Genomic DNA, 25,943 nt, shown 5'->3' with positions numbered 1-25,943 from the left:
ATCTTTAGATAAATTGTTTAGTATATTCTAGTGAACAGTTTGGTGTATTACCATGAATAGAATGAAATAAAGCATCTTCATTTCCTCTCTGAACTTGCAAGTCCTAGAGCTTTTCTCTAATCTTGTTGATTTTATTTAGGGACAATCCTTGGTTTTTCGGTTGCACGATTTGGATTAAGCTTTTTAGATAAATATCGTTAACGGAAACCCAGCAATGGATATCGCAGAGATCCTGGTATTACCCTAAACAACATCACCATAGTAAATGAGCAACCAAAGATTTTTAAGGATTTTGTAAATAATTATAGACTGTTTAGTTTAAAATTTCATCTTATATAGGGAATGTGTCTTTTTGACGCGTAAAGAAGACACTTACTAAGGAAAGCTCCTCATAAAAAATACATATGAGCCGTTCCTAGCAAAAAGGGCCCTGAAGTATATTAGTGTTAAAATGTGAACTATAGAGAACATCCCTCAAAATATTAGAGCAATCTTGATTGTTTATTATTATATTAATATTACAGTCAATCAAAGATGACAACCAACTCGTGATTGGTAATCATGACCTTTTTCTTTACAAGTATGTAAAATTTGACGTTGCGTTTTTTCATTACATGACGTTTTTAGGGCCTTTTTTTTGCTAGGAACGGCTCCATAAAACGTCGTACAGAAAAATGTATAGTTTACCAGCAAACTTTGATGATATTAAATTTTTCCATACATTTAGAAAGGGGTAAATATGTATATAACTCTAGAATATTTTAAAACTTGATTATGTGGTACTTATAGTCTTTTCTTACTTTTTTTTTTTTGGGTCAAGTTCGACGATATAAGATAACAATATTAATTTTTACAATCCTTTTCAGTGGCGGATTTAGAGGGGGGCACAGCCGGCGCCCCCCCCCCCTAAATTTTCAAATTTAAGGTAAATCACGGTATCTTGTTTCGGAAAATGTACTAAACGATAAAAGAAGCAATAATTTCTTTTACTCCCGAAGAAATAAATGACAAAATCCTTTGATTTCTTGAATTACTTTATTGGGAGAACTTATTTTTTTCCAAAAACCCCTTAAAACTTGGGTCATTTTATTAATTTCACCTTATTAAAATGATAGAAAATAGTACAAATGACTTAATAGGGGAAATATTTCAAGCCCCATAAAATCTGTAAAATCCAGGAGCTTCTGGGGGCTTCGCCCCCTGGACCCCCACCAGGGCTTCGCCCTAGACCCACTGCCTCATAAAGTGGCGCCCCCGTAACCACAATTCCTGGATCCGCCCGTGCTTTTGCAACTATGTCTTTGATCAACCCCGGTTTTATTCATCGGATATAGTCATTATTCCAGCTCTGCACAGTGGCGGTCAGTAAAAAGTTATAAGTTACATTGTAGTTGAAAAATGGTGAATCTCTTAAAACTGTTTTCCATATGTAAAAATGGTATGATAATATGATATTGTAAACAATATACAATTAGACGTATTGGTGATGCTTATTTCTGTTGTGATCAAGAGTTTATTCTAGAGTCCGAAATATTAAATAAACCATGACTATAATCATCTTTTTTGGTGGACGATGAAAATAAATATACATGTACATTATATGTATTAGAAACTCTGGGACGTTCGATAATAGGTATACGCATCTGTTGTACATAGACCTATAAGGGTCGGGGCAGAATCCCGGAAGCAATTTTTACGGTAAAAAAAATCAATCATTGGAGCCCCTATCCTTGTGCAGGATCCGCACATATGTGATGAAATCCTTAATTTATATATGAGGGTGTCTATGCTCTAGTTACTAATATTTGATAAATGTATAGTTTTTGAATCCCAGATGTTGTGTGTTTTATGTTCCCCATTATCCATTTGTTGATTTATGTACTAATTTACATTAAATACTAGTGTATGCTTTGAACTCGTTTATATCATTAATTTATACATGCAATGTATAGGCCTAGATCCTTTGTTTTACACTTGTAAGCTGTATTGGTTACTGGGGGTACAAGACCAACAGTCTGGTACAATAAATTTATTACCAGACTGTTAACAGGCACTGTCCCTTGGTGCCCCCTGTAATCAAGTCAACAATTCATACCTTCTTTAACACTTCGTACAACTGTTTTCATTTATATATTTATTCTATTCTAACCTCCCTGCATTAGCATAAAACATTCAGAACAACTGGATCCTACATGTACATGTGTTTTATACTTGCATACTGTACTTACTAAACTATAATTATACTGATTTGATTACAATTTTATATGTATTCACACAACACTCATTCATCCGCTGTCTCAGAAACTGATGTGTGAAGCAGTTGGGTTATTTTATTGTATATATCATGTTGTTAATTTAAATCTTGTCTGCAATTAGTATTTCATATATAATTATAGATATGTGCAGTGCAGAAGTGTGAACTCTGTCAGTATTAGTACTTCTGAATGATTGCTATTTATTTTCATTGTTATAATTAATTGCTTGTTAACCTGTACATGCCCCCCCCCCCCCCGAAGACCCTTGATTGGTGAATAAACATACATATAGATAGTCATGCTTTTGTTTTTTGTTTCTGTTTTTTTTTTTAAAACGAACTTACATGTAGATCTACATCTTAGAAATTTAGAATCTACTGCTAAATGACTTTGTAAACATTTTCTAGGATAAGGGATAAGAAACTGTCAACCTTAGATCAGTAATGTGCACTTTTTGAGCAATCGAAAAAAAATATGCATTTATTATTAATTAATTTTACGGCATGAACATTTTAGGTGTTCTGGGAATCCGACAGGACTGTGCAGACAACAGCTAATGCACATACAATTCCTGGAAGTCTGTGGATTAAACATGAAATCAATTATCATTACACGATATTCATAGAATATCCTAGGTTCAAAGTCATTTGATAATATTAAATGTAATGCACTTCTAGTCTAAATTCTTTCTTTTTACTTTTTTAAATTTACAAATGCGTTCATCTTTTAAATTCTTTCTTTTTACTTTTTTAAATTTACAAATGCGTTCATCTTTCATAACTAAAAATGCACGTACTGATAAAGTACTATGCGTAGATATTTTTGCGCTGTTTATCAATATTTTCATTCATAAAATTTGCATTCAATACCTGAAACGTTTACTACAACCATAGTAAACTAACGGATATCAAGCTTTTCCAATACACAGACTAAGTCGAACATGAGTGGATGGCGTACGGGCATTTGCCGTGACGTAGCAATCCTTATACGGAATTGTGTCAATTACAGCGTAGAGTTTTTTGTGGGAAAAGGTCGATATTTTACGAGATACAAACAAGAGTGAAAATAGTGAGATTCTTTGTGAAACGATTTTATACTTACAAAAAGGCAATCTGAGATGTTTTTCCGATGTGTATTGTGTTCGAAAAATATGTGTATTTGGATGTGATTGCTTAAATCAACTACATTGACCTAATTCCCAATCTGATGTCAAGATAATATTTTTACGGATGTTAAAAGATAAATTACATTGATTGTGGATGTAAGTATATCAAGCTGTAATTTTACGACAACGGACAATGTAATATACGTATTGAGGTCTTGTGACAATGGACCATAAATGAGCTAACGTTATTGACTTTTCTCTTTTAATTTGGTCGGCCATTTTCAGCAAAAGCGTGACCTGGCTTTGGCCTCATAAACAAAATAATCAGCTAATGACGATTAACAACTCTATTAAATTCTGCATATCCTCTTTATCATTTCTGGAGACGTTGTAAAACGGGTTTATTGTAAAGACATCGTAAACACTAGCTGTAGGGGAAGCGTTTGTTTTGTCCGTGTTTGTTTACATGTTTGATCTATCGCCATTTTTCCTTTGTAGATATAATGTAGGTCACGTAAGAGGAGAGTGGTGTAGTGCAGCTAATGTGTTACTGGATGGACCGAGGGGCACATGCTGTAACATAACAATGTTGCCCCCTGCAGCTTTCCTATTTGCCGCTGGCCTGTCCTTGATATTTTTTACGGGGACTGGTAAGTGAAAACTAGATGGTGTAAAAATAAAATCTATCGGATTGGCCTTGAGGTCAGATCGCCCTCGGGCAATTAGGGCGAAGTAGGATAACAGATTATTCAATTCTTTGACGGTCAGATCGCCCTCGGGCAATTAGGGCGAAGTAGGATAACAGATTATTCAATTCTTTGACCTGAAATCCCTCGGAGGTTAATCTCTATTTTCTTGCCTGCTAATAGAAAATCAGATTTGGGATGGGAGTCAAGTAATTGATGCATGATAATACAATACAGGCGTACACACTAGCCTAAACAACAATGTTTTCGGACTTTTTCCGATATATTTAATAAATTTACATTCATTCAAGAATTGTATACATATGAGAATGGAAAAATAGTCATAAAACTGCTTTGAAAGTGCATTGAATGAATCCCTAGTGTTTTAAAAAACTTCTTCACTTATAAATAAATAATTAATTAAAAAATAATTCCTTTCAACAATGTCATAGCAATGCAGAAGCATGGCTTCCATGTTGTTTTACAAAATAAATTTTAATAAAAGGATACAGAAAAAAATAAGATCCATAGTAAGGTCCCATCATTTATGACGAGAGAGCACCATGATTCAGTCACACTTTTTAAAAACATTTTCATGAAATGTGGTGGACCAGACAATTTTTTGTTTTATTGTGAAAGTTACTGGTCTGGTGGGAACACACAATATGAATATAAATTATGAGAAACTGCATAGTACGTTCATCAGGAGTATTATTAAAAAAGTTTCCCTTGATTTAGTTTTTTCCCCCCTATTAAAGCAAATTTATTTGACATGGACTTCAATATTATAATTTCTGGATATGCTCCAGATTTCTTATTATATTCCAACACAATGAAGGGTAAAGTAATATTGCAAACCGTGAAGAATATATATATATTCAATGTGAAAATTTATGTATTATATATATATATATATATATAGGATCAGCTTCTGAAGGCCTTCCCCCGTTAGTTACCACCAAGGCTGCATGTGCTCCCCACCCATTTGCCATAAAGTGACCCCCCTCTCTCTTTCTCTCTCTCTCTCTCTCTCTCTCTCTCTCTCTCTCTCTCTCTCTCTCTCTCTCTCTCTCTCAGTGCTCTCTTCAGTTTGCTTCCACACAACTTATTCCATACATAATGCATGATGTTGAAAACAAAAGTTAGATTATTTAATATTTCAATCATCACTTTCCTATAACATGGAGTCGAGTCCAGTCGTGAAACTGAGTGAGAAAATCTAGTCGACAATGTAAAAAGTGGTTTGTTTTTCATGTGATTAAATTATCAAATGTACACAACCTTTACATGCTAACTATGTAATTAAATCCATGTTTAAGGTTAAAGGTTTGCAAAACCCTTTTGTTTTTGTCATGCAGTTAAGATATATTACAAATTTTTCTAGATTCACGTGAAGTAAATTCTTCTGTAGGCTATTGTGGATTACAGTTGAGTGGCCTGTAACAGAGATAGAGAGACGTTAAAGCAATCAATAGGGTTCCATTTAAGTAGAGCTTTTTATAGTGTGGCCATTGACAGGTGAAGTTAAGGTTGTGAGGTAGTTGCAGATGCTATGGTAGTAACTTGAGGACAGTGTTTATGGGCTAATGACTCTAGCATACTAACGAATGAGTTACAGCCATTTTTATTATTTGGTTGATGGGGAATGTATAGTTAATTTGATCGATTTTGTATTACTTAGACAAACCTTTTTAGCTCACCTGATCTATTAAGCTCAAATGAGCTTTTCTGAACACCTTCTATTCGTCGTCCATCTGTCTGTCTCTCCGCCTGTATACTTTGCACATTTTTTACTTCTTCTCCAGAACCACTTGGCCAATTTCAACCAAACTTGTCATAAAGCATCCTTGCGTTTAAGGGATTCAAAATTGTTTCAAATGAAGGTTCATACCATTTTCAAAGGGGAGATAATTAAGAAATAGGGAAAATATAGTGACAATAACTTTCAAATGTATGTGATGTTTCTGATATTTTTTTTCTTTTCAAAATTATGTTTTAATCTCCTCTGTTCTTGTATGATTAATAAAAATGGGTTAAATTCTATCCTGTTGTTATGTTACAATACTTTGTGTATCGGCCTCATTAGCTAAGTCAGGTTAGATTCCGATAGATCAAAAAATCCCCCCCCCCCCCCCCCCCCCCATCTTTGCTAGAGAAACTTGTTGGTGTTCATATATATAAAAGCTTTTGTAATAGATAAGAGCTAAATTTTACATTTTTATTTGCCACAATCCAGGAACTAATATCAAAACATGCTAACTTTAATACAAACATGGTAATATACCTCAAGTTTACTGTAGTAGAAACAAAATGGGATGTGAATTAATTGTACCTGAAATTTCACGAAAAATTATTTGTTATGAAAAGCTTAATAATCATCATCTCAAGAACCACTGAACTAGAGAAGACAAAACTTGTGCAAGAGCTTCCTATATGAGTGTAAGTTTAAATTTGATCAAATCATGGTCCCAGGGGGTAGGGTAGGGCCACAAAGGATGGAAGTTTTAAATGGGAAAAATTCTTTTAAAATCCTCTCAAGAGCAGCGGGGCCTTGATTAGTCATATTGATAGGTGAGGATCCCCTGGAAGTGTAGACACAAGTGTTTTCAATTTGTGACCACCAGGGGTACTGTGGGGTCACTGTGGCGTATCAAAGTTTTACTTTGGAGTTGATCGTAAAAAGGCTTTAAAATCTTTATCATGTGAACAGGTAGTCCATGATTAGTCAGGTGATAGGCAAGCAATTTCCAGTGGTACAGAAATTAATGCCGGGGGGGGGGGGGGGGGGGGGGGGGATGCAGATTAGGGATCAAAGTTTTACATGAGAAAAAGCATTTTTAGAAATTCTCCTCATGAGTAGTAGATTATTAATATGCAACCATTCTTAAGTAGTGCAGATTCAAGTTTGTTCTAATCATGGTCTAGAAAGTGGGATGGGGGTGGTGTACTCAATAGGGGATGGGTCTTAGAATGAAATATGTGAAAATCTCTAAAAATCTTATTCTCAAGAGCAGCCCTGGCAGGACCAGGATGGGTCAAATCAGTATGCAAGCATCCAGAGGTAGGGAAAATGAAGTTTTTAAAATCAATGCCCCAGGGGTAGGTTTGTGCTATTATATGGATTATAAGTTTTAGAATATTGGAGGGGGGGGAGGGTATTTCAAAATCTTTTCAGGAACAACAGATCCATGATTAGTGTGCAATCATTCTCAGGTAGTGCAGATTCAAGTTTGTTTGAATCATGGTCCTAAGAGGTATGGTGGCCATTGGTGGGGCAACAAAAGGGGATCAGAATTTGACATTGAAATATATGCAAGCCTCCTAATTTAGTGCTGATTCATATTTGGTCAACTCATGGCTCCTAAGAGGCTAGGGTGGGTTAAAATAAGGATTCAGTAGCAGGCCGGACCACACAAACTTGCACTAATATATATATATACAAACATATCAGTTGTCACCGTTGATTCAAGTTTTATTAATTTTCTAAATTAGGGACCCTGGGGTTTGATTTGGGTTAGCATCGGGGATAAAAAGATTTACATAATATATAGGGGGGAAATTCTTTTAAGAAAATCTTCTCCAGGGACGCATTTTACAAAAAAAAAACAACTTACGACCAGCGACATATAATGGAATTTTCCAGTTTATTGTAAGATCATTCACTCCAAATGCAAAATTTTTTATTTTGGAAATGTTGAAAATTAAGCCTCAGAAAGTTTTAATTCATTCATATAAAGTAATAAATGTGTAAATACAATTTGAATCTTGTGATTTTGTCGTAAGTTGTTTTGTAAAACGAGGCCCCAGAACAGCACTAAGGTCATGTTAGTAATATTGATATTGAAGCATCCCTATATCGTGTGGATTCAAGTTTGGTTAGATCATAACCTATTGGGGTTAGGATAGAGTTGTGACAAATGAGTTCAATTTTTTTTTTGTGTGTGTGTGAATGAAGAAGGTAAATAATCTATAAAGAAGAACACCAGGACCATGGTGACTTGGATAAGCATTATGGCTGAATTAAGGCCTCTTGTTCTTTTATTGTTTATAGAGTATTATTCAAACATATAATACACTGCAGTCCTTATCAGGTGCAGATACCAGGGTTTTGTGTGCTCCTAGTGTTGTGTTGGTCGTTATTAACATCGTTACCTCGTTATTAACATCATTACCTCGTTACCTGTTGACTTTATACTGTAAATTATAGCCAGGTGTTTGTGTCATGGTCCCAATTTACATCCATTTTTTGTCATCCAACATATGGGATAAGTAGGATGTATCGCCAATTTTTATTGGGTTGAAATATGTCACATGGTGTTACTGTGATATATTGATGTGCTCACTACCTACAGTCAGAGGCGATATCTACGTGTGCTGCCTAGTGTTTCAGAATGTGCCTGTGCTATTACATGTACACCACATATAATATCAAATCATCAGGATTAATTAATTATGTCTTTGATTATATGAGACTTCAGTGCAGGTCAAGTCAACACCAGTTTATGGTTTTATAAGAACCCTTGTCAATTTCTACATCGAAGTTCATTGCGCGGTCATTTGCAGTTTTGTTTTTTTCCACCAATTTTAAAAGCTACCTTTTACTCTATTGATTTGTGAAAAATCATTAACATTTTTGGATATTGGGAATTTTTCAGTTGAATTCTATGAAGAAAATTATTATATATCTATATATATATATATATAACTATTGATTTTTTTGTAACTATAGCATGTTTTGCAATCTTCTCATGTAATACTTCAATTATACAGTTATACAACTGCACGCACATCATGAAATCGACATTAGACAGGGTACTAAACATGCTTGATTAAATGACGAAAATATCCAGCTGTTACTGTCAAATATTCTCTCTCATCAAGATGGCATTGACGCAATAGCAGGTTGTACTTGATAAAATATTCTATAGAATATTAATTTTGCTTTGTAAACTTGAAATAAAACTTAATCTTTTATAAAACTTTCATACCATTTTGGGAATTTTTGATGAATTTTGCAAAGGGAGTATTTCAGTAGCAATGAAAAACACGGGTATGATAATGTTCAGAGAGGGGACTTATTTGGACTGAATTGATTTTTGATGCAATGTCAGGTCACATGTTTGAGGATGCACAGTGTAGTACTTTCTACTTATGTTGCTACATGTATTAGCATCATTTTTAGATAATGTACATCAGTGGGAAATATAGATCAAAATGTCAAATTTTGAGGGGAAATCCTCAGATTGGAATTGTTGAAGTCAAATTATCACACTTTCTCAAAGATGCTCCTAGTATGTTAAAAATTGTAAGTCATGGTAATAAATTTTTGATTTGATTAAAATACAAGCAATTTAGCAAATTCTTATAATTTTGAAAATTTTACTGTGAATATGTTATCGCTATACATTATAGTGATATTTTTTGGATCAGTACAATCGCAGCTTTAGCCACCCAAGAAATTCAATATTCACCAAGCCCAACCTCAAAGATGTCAATTATTGAATAATTTAAAACATCAAAACTGGAGTCTACTTAACACTACCTTTTTACAGCTAAATTTGCCAAACTTGAACATTGTCAAAAGGGATTTAGAGATTCAAGTTTTCTTTGGAAAATCAAAAATTAATAACCGACCCTTCATATCAGTTTGGGAATTCCCAATTTATTTTTGGTTCGATGTCAGAAATTTATCTTGAAGGCATGTGGAGTTGAATATGATTTATTTTGTTTATAATCTCAGCAAGTCAGAATTAGCTTCTAACTATTTAATCCTATAATAATATTAATTGATATTGCCTAATGATTATATTTCGTATTGATTGTTGAAATACTGGCACGGAAGGTAAACATGTCCTAATAGTGCAAGCTGATCATGTTTAGGATATTGTTTACGTTACTGCATACGCAGAAATTACTTGCATGGATGGAATTACAATCATCATTGAAAAATATTTTTATGGTTTAAGAACAGATGAACAATGCACAAATGATGACTGCCATTTGGAACATGTTTTACTGACTTACTGGGTTAAGAAAAACTCCGTAAGCTATGATGAATAAGAATATGCTTAATAATATGATTGAATAATTACAGGCTTTCTGATTGGCTGAGATCCAACAAACTAGGAAGAATTATACAAATTTATATTATATTGTCCTGCTCATTAAGCCTTTGAGGTGAATATAACATTCAGGTTTTTTTTTCAACATCAGACCAAAAATATATTGTAAATTTCCAAATTAAAGAGACTTAGTTGATCGAGGAGATATTGTGTGCTAAATTAGTGGTTCCACAAATGTATGACAAGAGACAAATAACATCAGTATATTAGTGGCAAGTGCTGATAATGCACAGAAAAGGCTGAAATTAACCACAAATAATTTTTTAGCACAGCCATTTGGACCACTGTATCTGGTACTCTTTTCTAGACTACAGAGAAATTCACTGGTCCAAATCAGACCCAAAATATTACTTTTTTCAAGAACTTTTGAGTACATTAAGTTCACATTTCCATTAAATATAAATCGCTTACAGGGTTTTAGTCAAATTTAGTACGCGTGTGATAAAAACACCACCTCTACTGTTGATCTTGATTACAATCATCACTCAATTTATATTTTTAATAGAAAGTCCTTGATTATATTGATGAAAGGCACAGGCCTTGTATGATATTTTTGCAAACCCAACCATGTGGATCCGAGTTAGAATAGGTCCTCACTACTCTGCTCGTCATAAGAGGAGACTAAATAGGGTGGTCTTTCCAATGAGACTGCAAAAACTGAGGTCCCGTGTCACAGCAGGTGTACGTGGTACGATAAAGATTTCTCTCTGCTCACAGGCCATAAGCTTCAAGCATAGGTCTAAATTTTGCAGCCTTTCACTGGAGATGGTGACGTCTCCATATGTCAAGTGAAAAATGCTGGAGCAGGACATTATACAATATATACAACCAACCAATTTTACTAGACTTGGGTCTTGGGGCCAGTGGATAATTTTGAAGACTGTTAAATGTGAATAATCATAATATTGTCATACAAACAATGTATTGTTTTTTGGTTGTATAACAAATCTTGCATCTTTGCATCTCTACTAAACTACAAAGTGTAGACTATAGATCTAACATTCTAGCTGTAAAGAAAGTGTGTTTCTTGTGAACTGAGGTGACAATTGCAGAAGGAAAATAAACTCACAACCAATCTAAAGATGGCGGGGGCATCTTGTATTGTTTGGTAAGCTTTAGCCTCGATTAGCTGGTTATGATATTTTAGATTGTTAAATCATGCAATAAAACAATTATTGACATTTTCTTGATGCTCTACCCTTGATATACAATATTCGCCTCACCCTTCAGACTCGGGAAATGTTGAACTTCTCAGGTAGCTGAGTCATTGTATTGACCTCAAAATGTATCAATAATTGTGTCATGAAAAAGGGTACATCAAAATACGTTTAAATTTTTGAGACCGTTCATGTTAATAAATTAACGAAGTCAATGCAAGGAATTGCCACTGTATAAATCGTTATGTTCATTGTTGCAAGCCTATACATACAGAATAAGCAGGTCTGACACAGGGGCGTATCCAAGAATCCCCCCCCCCCCCCCCCCCCCCCAGAACCTCCCTATGGATCTGCCACTGGCTATAAGTTTGAAATTTTATGAGGATATGAACACACATCATGAAAAGTATGCCGGCTTGAAGCATTGCAGTTCATACCCTTATTTATTTTCAAAATTGAAGTTTATTTCTTATATTTACATTCCTTTCATTTCTTTCGAATCCATAGCCATTAAAATAGACGTACTATATTTATCTGTATTCATACGTGCACTGTTTACAACTGCAATGAATTCATGAGGAAATGGCTATCATTACATGTTGTAGAGATATCAAAGGCAAAAACTATATATACAATGCATAGTTGTGCAGTTTTTGAAATAAAAATAATTTCACTGGTCACTTGAATTTACTCATTTAGATACGTAGATCAAATGTTTAGTCGATTTCACAACTACATTAAAAACCACACATGTAAAATCGAGGTTAAAGTTTCGAATTGATCATTTATACATTACCGATCCTTCAGACCAATAATATACAAAAATCACCTGACTTCCGACATATTTACCGCTTTGCCTGTGGGACTGGCAGATTTCAAAAACTCTATCTGCTTCAAGCTAGCTGTGATACAGTTTTGTTGAGCATAAGTTTTCAGTACAGATATTTATGCTAGTGACCTAAGCACTATAATTTAATGCTTTCTTTTGAGTCTGTGGGACTGTGTCTATTCTAACCAAACAGCTCTCATTTCCCATGATGTTTTGCAATGGTGCACGATGAGAAAGTTAATACCTGGATATTAAACTTTCTGTAAACTTTGGTATTTTAATTAAACTAACTATTTCTTATCGCTTTTCAACTCTTCAAACCTTTTATTATTCCCATGAAAAATGTATGCTTGTAAAAATATTGTTAAAATGATGTCCTTTTACATGGAATTTTGTAATTTTGGTTTAGAAATCCTTACTAACTGGGATTTGATTTTGTCAGTGCAATGGAAATGTCAAAGCCCATATTTCTAAGAAAATGCATTGTCCGAAATTGACAGTATAAATACTAGCAGCAAATTGTCCCACTACCACTGTAACCTTCATAGCGATGGATTGTCAGCTAGGAATCGGTAAATTAGCTAAGTGGTTTGAACTGATTTTTGGTAAATATTTGATATGGAGATCTCATTTTAACTTGATTTTGCAAGCATTTATTTCATTCAATTGTACTTTACATTCAATGGTGTTCCTCGTGCAGCAGATTTGTGTATGTTACTTTAAATTTAGATGTAATGATTAATTAAAAGATTAAAAATATCCAGTTCTATTTGTATACATTCTTTATAGGGGTGCAACAATATGCTTATACTGTATGATATTGTACCAATTTGATACAATTTATATTGATCAATATGAGGCTGTACAAATTAACAATACAATATATGATTCCAATTTCATATGCAATTTATATCACAAGGCTTGCAAGGTTGTACAGTATCGGATATGGTTCCAATTTCATACAATTTATAAATATTGCTGTAGGCTTGCGATATGGGGCTGTACAATACAATATAATTATATGGTTCCAATTTTATGCAATTTCTATTCCTGTATAGGCATCTTATGTTTCGATGGATTCTGGTCAGGAAGGAGTTAGATCTATATGTATTTCAAGATTCAGAAATAGTCTTTTCCATTTATTTGACAGATGCTACTAGAAATGTTCCCATAGTATTTATTGAATATTGGTGTGAATGTTTCACAGAGGTGTTTAGGATTGAGGTATATGAATGTTCTGCGGAAGTGTTTAGGATTGAGGTATATGAGTGTTGAGGATTGAGGTATATGAATGTTCTGCGGAGGTGTTTAGGATTGAGGTATATGAATGTTCTGCGGCGGTGTTTAGGATTAGGGTATGAAGGTTCCGTGGAGGTGTACAGAATGGATATATTGTAAGGGCAGCTGGATTTAGATGAGAAAATGGTGCAGTGTGACATCAGAGCTAAATCTTTCTGTTTTTTCAACTCCCCAATTTATTGCAAGTGCCCACAAAATCAACTTGCAAAATGACAAAATTGCATCTCGTTGGAATTTGGCAACAGCATCATTGCACTCAGTAAATGGCGATGTGAAATCTACAAATATTGGAATAACTTCTACATAGAAATGATTGGTAAAAAAAAAAAAATTAGCTTGCCATTTTATATGTTCCTTAAATTTTTCAAGTTTCAGATTGGAGTAACGTATAATGAATGTGCTAGGGGAAATGAAATTAATCTAACTTGAAATTGATTAATTGTCAATGGAATAAGGCTTGTAGTCTTTCAGGCTATAAATAGAGGTGTACTGTTGGTGGGTGGGTGGGGGTGTTGCAGATAAACATGTCCTTGACAATCCTTCTGATTTGAGTACTTATCATTATCATGATTAAGATGTGCATTTAGCAATACAAGTCGTAATATTATCTGAAAGCTGATTTGTTTTCCCCAAAGATCACAATCTTCATTTTTCACATTTACCAGGTACACATGCCTAAAGTATAGAGAAGATGACTCAATGCATCGAGGGGGAAAAAAACTATCAGAGGCAATTAAGTCTCTCCGATTTTGATTTGAACCGAATGTTTCATGGTAGCTTTAATTATACCTTGTATACATCTTTGTATTGGGATGAAGCTGAGAAGTGCGAGGTTTTATCTCCTAGCTGGAGATATTATGTTCTGCAAAACCCTTGTTTATTTCTGAACCTTACCACATCAAAGACCAATTCCCTCAAGGTCAAGGTCAAGTGGCGTGTTGTACATGGCTACACTACCACCTCCTGAGGGTTTATTTACACCAGGAACACAGCTTCAGGAAAAAAAAAAAAAAGGATCTGGCAGAGTTTTAAGAAATAGCAGGAATTTATAGTATCGCCGTGTGGAGGGAGATGATTTTGAGCTAATGAATGCATATTCTTTGGTGCTAGCTAGGATGAGTGTAGTTGATGGCTAATAAATAAAACAGAGGATTATATTAATTGGAGAATTTGGCAACCGTCAGTTATTGAGCATAATACTAAAACACAAATAGATGAGGTTAATTCAATTTTTATCTCCCATGTTTAAGACAAAAGATGAAGCAGAGATAACCAGATATTGTTTTGATGACCTCCGTATTATGATAGAGGTGACCTCAGATGGCCAGTAGGTGATTTTGTTGAACTTATTTAAGATGTTTGTTTGCATTCTATTTAATTATGAGGAAACATCTGGGATCTCGCAGAGTTAAAAGCACCATTGGGAATAAGATAAAGTTGAGTTACTCTAGATGCAAATGGACTCTCAATTAATATTCTGTGTTTTATATTTAATGTTTCAAGCTTGTAGCTTTAAAAGTGATTATACAAAATTGGTCATAGGTATACTCTTGGGCAGTTATTATATTATAATAATTTGTAACAATATAGCAGTTCTGTATGGCATTAAATTTCTGTAGTTGCATGTTCTTCACTTCAAGTTTTTGAGTTGGAATTTTTAGCAAATCAAATTTCGTACTAATACCTTATTAACAGCTATTGTGCTCAAGTCTTGCTAAGGTCCAGGTGAGTCATTTGTTATCAGTATTAGCTCACTCGGGCCAAAAGTGAAGTGTTCCCATTCTGTGAAAATATTTTGTACCATATTCTCTGACTTAATTGTGTGATAGCAAAAAATACAGATTGATGTAAGCCATACTTTGATCAATGAAAGAAAGACTGGATGGAAAAATCAGACAGAATGACAGCTCCTATCAACTGCAGAAATAACTTTTTTCTGTCGTAATTGTTTGGGCTACAGTTTTAAAGCATCAGCAAGAGTTATCTGCCCTTTATGATGTACTGCACAAATAATTTAATTAAATAATTGAAACCCAATGCATTATCACGATGATTGAAAATTTAAGAGCCTGTAATTTTTTATTAATATTATGTGTGTCATTCTAATTCAATAAAGAATTTGATAGGAATAGTTCATTCACCCTGAAGTTACAAAGTTATTAGTCTTTGAAATTAGCTTTACTGGAAATAATCGACAGAGGTGGGTTGCGTGAACGTAAAGCACTTGAACTGCATTGAACAACTATCTCCTTTGGGAAAGAAGCAAGTTTGAGAAAAGAATTTTGCACTGGCATAAATCATTGCTAATTAAGGTAAAGCTAGTATGGCTGTGACCTCACCATCTTCTCTAATGCATGCTGCACTTTCAGTGCATTAAAGGAGAATATTTGATGATCTGAGAGGGTGCATTACAGTCTCACTATGGTATTTCCAATGTACTTTTTTTTTTAATTTTGCATGCGTGACGGAGATTGCAGACTATTTTTCTAAACCTGAAGCGAACATGCACATTTACTATTCATAGGTAGAAATCTAAACTGATTGTAAACCCACTTATAAATTAGCAATATACAGTGTACTTTTAAGGCCTCCTCAAAGGTCTTAGTTCTTTGAGTTTTAGTGAGGCTTTCTAGTCATAATTACATAAAATACTGGCTACTGCTTGATTTGATTGTGGAAAGACTAGCACAGTTTTTTGGTGTTTTTTTTTTGTAATTTAAGAGTTGATGACAATTTGTTGTAAAGTAAATTATGAAGGTGTCTGACAGCGATTTAAACGGAAACCTATTAAAGATGAATTTGCATGTTAATATGGTTCATTTGGGATATTTACATTGATTTAAAAATGTCATTTTATGCAATTTGTGACAGTTCTAAGAACTTATTACGAATGAAATGTGTACCGACATTGATTTGCTCTAAAAATGATAAAATGAAATGAAAATTTTAACTTATCCAAGCCAGACAGAGAAAGGATATTTTTCCTTGAGATATATAGGCTGCATTTTATTTAATAAAACTGGAAACATGTTCTTTAGTGTGAAGAGAGAGAGAAATAGAATCCTGGTAGCGTAGTGGATATTTACTAGCTTCTCACCAAGTGTGAGCCGAGTTTGATCTCCATGATCGACAGTGGTTGTATGTAAGAAGGTATTGTGGTTGCCTGCTCGAATGCATTAAGGTTTCCTCTGGGTACTCCGGTTTCCTCTCACATCAATGACCCCTACATGCCAAAATCTGAGCCGACGGGAAGCATCAATGTAGAATGAATAAAGATAAAACTAAACTTTAAAGAAAAAAGAGAGGGAGACATTTTTAAAATGGCCACCAGAGGTTTTGATAGGCTAAAAAAAATCTGTATAGTTGATCTTTGTGTGAATCTAATAACATTGTGTTGCAAGTTTCAGAGTACATTTTGAAGACAACTGGTGTGGCTCTGATTAACGAAACGACTTGCCTTGCAAGCTTAAGGACTACATAGCTGCTACTCTTTAGATACAAATAGATTAATGTGGATTCGTTGATTGTATATTCACATACAAGTACCCCCCCTCCCCCTCCTACCCTTTAAACTTTAGGGCAAGCTTGTGTTACACTCCACAATAAAAAATATTTCATGTTTTGCTACGAAATTGAACGTGAAAATTGTAGGCCACGAGTTCTTTGTAGGTGTAGTTTTGCGTAGTAATTTACAGTGTTGCAAGTACAAAGCTTTTGTCACGTACCCACAGGTTAACGTAACTACAATCAGAATGTTTGTTTAGGTTTAATGACATTAGTATTTCTTTTGCAAGCTTTTATAAAGTTTTCTTCATTTATTTTTAGGCCATGCAGGGTCACAACCCTGTAAGATCGCATTTCCCATGAATACTCAGTATATCTCTGCCTACTATGACACAGTAATCCAAGGCAAAGGGTGCACCAGCAATGCTACCACCAACAACACAGCCCAGGTTCACGTCATCAACCTGCTGAATGCTGGCCCAGTGTTTAGAAATGATATGGCAGAAGTGAACTTGTTGATCAAATCTCGAAATAAAGAAGCAGGTAAGACTTGCTGATCACTTTTACCTGCAGACAGGTGATAAGTTGCTGATGGAGACAGGTGAGCTTTAGGTTACATGTACAGGTGTAGATCAGTATTTAGCTGGCTATAAGTATGTGGCATTGTTTTCTCGATACGTCATTAACCTTCTTTTGAGGCCACTAGTGGATGATCAAAGTGAAAGAGCACGAGTTACAAGTTGTGGCCAATGCAATTGACCATTCAGAATTTATAATGGTATGCAGATAAAATTCAAAGACATGTGACATGTTTACTTACTTTGAGCTTTGTATGCAGGTGAGCTAAAAATAAAATTTGGCCTGCATGTGAGAAGAGCCTTTTGTATTTACAGGTTTTTTTTTTCTATTTCTATAAAACGCCCACAGTCCCCAAAAAGGTCTGCAATATGATGTTAAGCAAAAACAAAATAATAAGTACCACCATTATACTCTAGACTGCACATGTTTTCCTCTAAAGTCTTTTTTAAAACATATTTGTTGAGTTTATGAAAATGTTTGTGTTAAAACTGCATCTATTTGTCTATGCAATTACTTTTTGTTTGTATTCGTTTTACATGGGTATCAAGACATCATCACCTGTAGGTGAAATGTCACAAATTTAGACCTACACTGTATGTGTGATGCTCAAAGCTGTAGCAGTGAGGGTTCTTTATCATGCCAACATGTGATGCTGCTTTTTAAAGGTCACCTAAAAGACTCGCAGCTCTCACTTCTTTGGCAAATGAACAGTCATTCCTATTTTTATGACTTTGGTTGGTTGGTTGTTTGGTGTGCTATCGAGAATTAAGATATTACCTTTAGACCTATGCTTAGCACTCGGGGCCATAGCAGTGAGGGTTCTTTAACATGCCAATGTCTGTTGCAACATAGGACCTCCATTTTTTAAATTCATATCCATGACTTTCACCTTTAAAAGCTGAGTGTTCGGCAAAGGAGCAGTCACTGTACCTATATGTTAACGTCTCAGGTTTGATGTAGCCATGGCATGAGCGGGGCTCAAACTCACAACCTCGTGGTTTAAACGAAGCGAACTCTCTACCACTGAGTTACCGTGACTGGTGCCCTTTTCTGATGTCTTAGGTTTGAATTGACTAGGGTATGAGTGGGGCTCATTACCCCTGACCTTCCTGTTACGAAGCAAACACTTTAACCACCGAGTCACAGCATCCGGTCCACAGATGTCTAATTAGTAAGAATACACGATCAATAGGACGTGTCACTCACAGGGACCAGTTTAAGAGTCTATGTTTTCAAGACTATGTGAATAGACTTCTGGATTGATAATCCTTGGTTTGTGATGATGGTTTTTTCCCAATATTTAAGCAATTGCCGTTAGAATTTATTAATTTCTGTCCATGTCTGATGACAAAGATTAATTATTCTGGAGTATCATTAGTTTGCATGAAACGTTTTGAGCGTGGATCCATATTAATGTGTGTTACAATCTGCTTTCTGAGAAATGTTGCTCAGTGTTGGATGTAGTGTATTGTAGCATTTAAAGTCCGCTATGTCTAAAGACTAGCACTGTAAAGATACAAATTGAGAAATGTGATAGTTTGATTATACCATACACACATCTGTATAAATACAAATCCTCTTGTCCTCTCCTCTTTCTTATTAAATTGTATAATGGAATGACTACAAAACAATAAGATCGTGAAGCACCTTGCACACTCTTTGGAGAGGATTATTGCTTTGTCTCTCCCCACAAGTCCTAAGTTAATTAGTCTTAATAGATAAACGAAATCATACCTTCCTCTCAATATTACATCGTTGACTTTTGCGGAAAATCATGTATCATTATATGTGTGGTTAATTAAAACTATACATAGCAATTTTTAATTAATTGGATAAGGAAATGTGATACTTGTAAGAGTTGTGCATATCAGTTTGAAGATCTTAATTGTATAAAACTTTGAAAAGACCTTGCATGAAGGAGCAATGAGTTTTTCTCAGACCTGCTCTAATGCCTGCTCAAAGATGTGCTTGCTTTTGAGGCAGATGAGGTTTGACATGTATTCCGGGGGGGGGGGGGGGGGGGGGGGGGGACACACAGGAGGGGTGTGTGGTGGTGATGGACATGCATTCAGTGCTTTGTAACATTAGGTGACAAGGCATGACAAACATGTAGTGCCTCGTAGCCAAAAAAAGTTGCCACACTTTTTTGTGACTGTAGGAGTTATAAGTAGATTTGACATTCAAGATCTGCCAAAAAGCTTGATAGAGTTCACTAGATGGTCTTGTGATATGCCTGAACTTTGGGCTCCCTATACCAGCTATGTTGGCAAAATGTCCAACTTTGTTAATCATGTAGTATGATGTGTCAATTGATGAAAATCAGAATAATTGATTCTTGTATGTATGGAGAAACAACAGTGTATTTAAAATGTAAAGTTCTGAAACAGGATAAGGGTTTACTATATGTGTATTTACGTGTTCTTAGACCTGTCCCACAACATCAGGTTTTGAGTTTGAATTTTTCGTTTAATGTTAAAGATTCATTTACTATGGTTATTCATCTATGTCATGGTGATATTTTTACAGAGTTTTTCATCAGTTTAAGATCTTGAATTCTCATCTCTCTAAGATGTGAAGATTTTTGGTGGGTTTCTGATGTTTGAATGAGGAGATTTTTGGTGGGTTTCTGATGTCTGTAATGAGGAGATTTTTGGTGGGTTTCTGATGTCTGTGATGTGGAGATTTTTGGTGGATTTCTGATGTCTGTAATGAGGAGATTTTTGGTGGGTTTCTGATGTCGGTGATGTGGAGATTTTGCTGGGTTTCTGATGTCGGTAATGAGAAGATTTTTGGTGGGTTTCTAATGTCTGTAATGAGGAGATTTTTGGTGGGTTTCTGATGTCTGTGATGTGGAGATTTTTGGTGGGTTTCTGATGTCTGTGATATGGAGATTTTTGCTGGGTTTCTGATGTCTGTGATGTGGAGATTTTGCTGGGTTTCTGATGTCTGTGATGTAGAGAGTTTGCTGGGTTACATTTTCTCTGTGATGTTGAGACTTGCTGGCCATTTTCTATATTTTTGTGATGTTGAGAAGCTAGCTGAGATGTCAGACTGTTTCAAATACCGTGATAATAAAACATATTCACCTTCAATATTTACCAAATTAACAAATATTTCTATTGAAGTTCTGGAGAAGTTTTAATACAAATTTTGTAACAATAAGAATCTAAAAATAGAACCAGTTTCTGATTGTCTTTGGACATACCAACTTTAATCAGCCTTTATGTCAACAAACAATACACAGGTTTTTTGTTAGTGGGAAGGAGGATGTTTGCTACATTCTGGAGCCAGTGGAATTCCAGTATGGCCACCATGCCTTCTGTTAGCAAATGTGACTTCTCCAGAAAATCTACCATCTTTAGAAGTTACCATTAACTAGCACACATTTTTCTCAAGAGAGCCTGAAAACTCTTTAACATTTAAAATGAATTAGAGTTCCAACATGGTAGATTTTTTTTTTGGACAAATTTGTCAAGAATTTCATTGTTTTCAATGAGTGTACAATCATTGTTTTCTTGTTAGAATTGATGCTTTATAAATCTAGCTGTACATCTTGGGTGAGTGTTGTAGTCTATGGGCCTTTAGCTAATGACTTGGCGTCCGATAATAGAGTCGATCATGGTGGACATTATACTCTGAATAAGAAATTCAATCTTTTATAAGGCATTTAAGTGTAATTGTAACTCTTATGTATATTTGGCAGTTTTTAAAGCACAATTTATAGGAAAATTTATAGGAAAATGTCTTGCATAATATTTGAAGACAAAAGGCCTTGTGTTTGGAGTTTCAACGTTTATAGCTTTACGTCTACCTGTGAAATATTTCTTTGTGTGGCTATCATTAAATCTGAGAGTGATTAATCTAACAAGGGCATTTTTGCCATGAACATTTTTTTCAAAAATCAAAAGGCTAATGTCCTTGTGGTATTGTGTAGAATTTAATTAGGGAAGCTGATTATACTTAGAAGATTATATGGCAAGGTTGCATGAATGATTGCAGAATTTGAATTATGTTCCTTTCATGTTTTTTAATTACATTGCATCTAACGAGTCTTAAAGAAATTAATGAAATGTTATAGCCTGGAATAGTTATTTCACCAGTCAAAATCCTGTTGTGTGGACTGTATTATAGGTATGTTTTTAAATAATGACCTTGTCAATATTGTTATAGTGATAATAATTGATTAATCAGTATGATATTGAAAATTTTAAAATGTTGATAGAAGATTTTACCTGTAAAATGTAAATAAGAGGGTACTAGGATCTGTGACCTTATGTGAGGATTAGTTCATTGTCAATGACTCACTTACCTCGGAGAGGAATTCTGTGTGTTACACGTAACCACCAGTGCTTGCAATTTCTGGTACTTGTAATTACTGATACCTTAATTATGAAATAATTATTTTTCCATGTAATGAGAGACTAAATTAGTACATGGCTGTAAGAAAATAGTATTTGCTTTAGATAAATACAACACATATATTCAGCATGCATTTAGTGGTCTAATGAATGGCCATCGATCAATTGATTTGATATTAAATGTAAACAATGAGATGTTTGTATTTACATATCAAACTATAGGTATAAACTGTTTCGAAAATAAATAAGGATTTTGAGAAATCAGTAATTGATTGTGACAATTACGATCAGAGTGCAGTGTGTGGATTGACGTCTATAATTACGTACGACTCGGGTACTTGTATTTAGTTGTCTCTCGCCTGGACTCCACTCATTTCTGTGTTATTTCTGTTGACAAGGCAACAAAACCGAGTCAAGTGGAAGAATACCCATCGAAATCTGGACTGGTCATATCTATCCATCGTTTTCATCCAACAATTCGCTGTTCATGTTTGTCTTGTAATGAGATTTGATATTGAAGCTCATGCATTACAGAATTACTAAGGTTCCTAAATATGAGAGGATGTGCACTTGTACATGGAAATGTCTCCTCTAAGCTCAGTTCTATACAGGGGAAGGTGTATGGTGCACACAGCTTTTTCTTCTTACAACAAGCTCTCCACTTTAACTTGTACACTAAGTAATTGCTTTATTAGCTTTAACTTGTACACTAAGTAATTGCTTTATTAGCTGTAACTTGTACACTAAGTAATTGCTATATTAGCTGTAACTTGTACACTAAGTAATTGCTTTATTAGCTTTAACTTGTACACTAAGTAATTGCTTTATTAGCTGTAACTTGTACACTAAGTAATTGCTATATTAGCTGTAACTTGTACACTAAGTAATTGCTTTATTAGCTTTAACTTGTACACTAAGTAATTGCTTTATTAGCTTTAACTTGTACACTAAGTAATTGCTTTATTAGCTGTAACTTGTACACTAAGTAATTGCTATATTAGCTGTAACTTGTACACTAAGTAATTGCTTTATTAGCTTTAACTTGTACACTAAGTAATTGCTATATTAGCTGTAACTTGTACACTAAGTAATTGCTTTATTAGCTGTAACTTGTACACTAAGTAATTGCTTTATTAGCTTTAACTTGTACACTAAGTAATTGCTTTATTAGCTTTAACTTGTACACTAAGTAATTGCTATATTAGCTGTAACTTGTACACTAAGTAATTGCTTTATTAGCTTTAACTTGTACACTAAGTAATTGCTTTATTAGCTTTAACTTGTACACTAAGTAATTGCTATATTAGCTTTAACTTGTACACTAAGTAATTGCTATATTAGCTTTAACTTGTACACTAAGTAATTGCTTTATTAGCTTTAACTTGTACACTAAGTAATTGCTATATTAGCTTTAACTTGTACACTAAGTAATTGCTTTATTAGCTTTAACTTGTACACTAAGTAATTGCTTTATTAGCTTGCCAGAATGAATGTTCCTGCAGAGCTAATGTTAGACATGAATCCCAACTGGGCTGTAATCAAAGATTTGGGGGGCTTATAGCTTTTGGTTTGTCCGTCCGTCTGTGGCAAAAAACTTTAACCTTGGTCATATCTTTTACACCATAAGAGTTTAAGCTTTCATATTTGGTATGCTATTTCTTGTGGCAAGACATTTACATTAACACCGAAATCTCTAACCTTGTGACCTTAACATTGACCTTTGACCTGGTTCCACTTTGTTGTAATCTGGTGGCATCAATGTTTCACAAACACATCTTGTTTTGAAACAGGTCAGATATCATTTCCAAAAAACTTTGATCAACATGCTAGCTTGCACAAATGATGCATCTATAGATCTATGCATACAACCATTCATGATTGAGGTGCTGCAGCTGACCTGGTATATTTTCCAGATGAGTGACCTGAGGATTTATTCATTATTCATTGTATATTGCTTCTGTGTGATTCAGATTGGCATAGATGATTGAATGATTCTCATTTATGGCTTCAAATGAAGTATTTGTTTCTTCTATGAAATAAGAAATAATTCATTTATGAAGACGTTTCTTTAATTGTTAGTTTAAATGTACAGCAGGAATTGAGTTACGTTTTGTTGCCATTATTTTTGAAGTGATGTTAGAAGTTATTTAACCAAGCATGTAATTTATGCATATCTCATTGTGTCTTGAAATTGAAGAGAGGAATGAGAGAATTTATATCAAAGGATGAATTTATAATATTCACCAGATTGATCTCAGTTTAACACACTGACATGTAATAGCATCCTACTGCTCTTGAAAGTAAAGCAATTATAAATATGTATAATTATAAAACCTGGCAGATTCTGTTGTGAAAATTAACTAGGATTAGGAGCATGAACCTTAATTACAAACGATATTTCCATTAAAGAGGTATGCTACAACAGAGAAATTTGATATGGATGAAAAGTGGAGGATATGTACAACAATATTTTTGAAATTGAAAACTTTCAAATTTACTTTATTTAGTCAAAAAATGCAGTTTTAGTAGAAAGCAATCTGAGAAAAATTTAAAACCCCTGCTGGACTTGAACACGCGATCTACAGTTCAGTGGTCCACATGCTAGCCTACTTAGCTACTCAGCTAGGCAAGAATTCTAAATGAATAGATAAATATTGCTGATATTTATATTTTCATCCATATTTTAAAAGGAAGTCGGTCATTATGACGATGTAGAATACCTCCTTAATAGATTATTTTCTAATCAAAAGGAAATTTTCCTTTATTACTAGTGGAAAAATAATCTGATAATTGGAAGTTGTTGTGCATTGTAGTACCCCATACGAGTTTTGTAATTTAGCTATTAATTGGTGCTTTGACATCCAGGACCTGATCTAGATCACAGCTTCAGGAGTCTGTATACTACACACAATAATATCTGCAATATCGCATTGTACTTATATTCCATGAGATATAGAAAAATCAATCTTATTCTGAAATTACAACAAATACATATCTAGTACACTGTCGTTTTCATCAACTTGATAATATTCCTCAGAATGTCATTAAGTGAACAGCTCCGTTCAATGTTGGAGGATTTCTATCTTGCCTGAGACTTCTGTGTGTAATGATGTGTGACGTTCAGCGACATGTATCCATGGCTAATGCTAGCTTCACATGCATGTACTCATATCATAAATGGGAGAGAATAATGTATAAAACCAAATTTTATGCTAACTTCACATACTCATCATAAATGTGTATAAAACCAAATTTTATGTTAGCGTCATAGATGTGAGAAAATAAGTATAAAAGTACAGATCGCATTGACCTATTAATGACCTCTATCATTTTGTCGGGAGCACTGCCAGGACCTTTCATAAACATTCAGAAGTTACTGAGAATAAACAGTTTCATTAAGAATGCCTGAATTCTTCAGATGTTTTAATAAATTGATTGTTCCTTTTGTCATGTGATAGGAAGAACAATATTTTTTTTTAATGATTTCAGAATAAAATTAATTCCTTAATTGATTTGTTTACATTTTAATTGTCAGTCTTGTGACATGAGAATATGTTAAAAGAAAAATGGAGATTTAGAGGTTGTGTGACAGGTAAAGACTAGGAATAAGGTATCTGAGTACACATGCTATATCATTAGACAACAGTTATAGTGCCCCACCGAGACATTAAGAATAACAACAGCTCCCTACACCAGAAAGTTTTTGCTCTCTAAATGAGCATTGTGGGCTCCTAAAGTACCAGGAAGTGTCACTCGAGGATAATCGGGCATCAAATCGACATTTGTATTTATCGATGAAACTCATGATAATGCTACAAACTATGAATAATTTGTGAGAGCCATTTTTTTAGAAGATGTTTTCTTGTGTTTTTTTACAGCTTATTTGGTACCCTTCATATACATACTGAACTCCAGGCAACCAGTTAGATGGAAGATTCGAACAGACATTACCTTGGCATCAAAGAAAAAGCATCGCTTTGTGGTAGCTGTTTATTTTATTATTATTATTTTTTCTTTCTTACAACAGTTTCTTCTGATCTTTTATTGTA

At 34.3% G+C, this 25,943-nt stretch overlaps 1 protein-coding gene across 1 annotated transcript in view; it reads left to right on the top strand.

The window, feature by feature from the left end:
• Nucleotides 1-3,179: 3,179 nt before the first annotated feature.
• Nucleotides 3,180-25,943, top strand: part of LOC125680254 (transforming growth factor beta receptor type 3-like) — a 49,666-nt gene continuing 26,902 nt past the window's right edge. The window contains exons 1-4 of the mRNA XM_048919691.2: nucleotides 3,180-3,516; nucleotides 3,859-4,010; nucleotides 17,279-17,500; nucleotides 25,773-25,876. Of these exons, the coding sequence (XP_048775648.2) occupies nucleotides 3,947-4,010; nucleotides 17,279-17,500; nucleotides 25,773-25,876 (390 nt within the window). The 5' untranslated portion in view covers nucleotides 3,180-3,516; nucleotides 3,859-3,946. The remainder of the gene's footprint in view (nucleotides 3,517-3,858; nucleotides 4,011-17,278; nucleotides 17,501-25,772; nucleotides 25,877-25,943) is intronic.

This window comes from Ostrea edulis, chromosome 2, assembly GCF_947568905.1.
Source record: "Ostrea edulis chromosome 2, xbOstEdul1.1, whole genome shotgun sequence".
NCBI classification, from domain to species: domain Eukaryota; kingdom Metazoa; phylum Mollusca; class Bivalvia; order Ostreida; family Ostreidae; genus Ostrea; species Ostrea edulis.
This window is presented reverse-complemented; position numbering and strand designations above follow the sequence as displayed.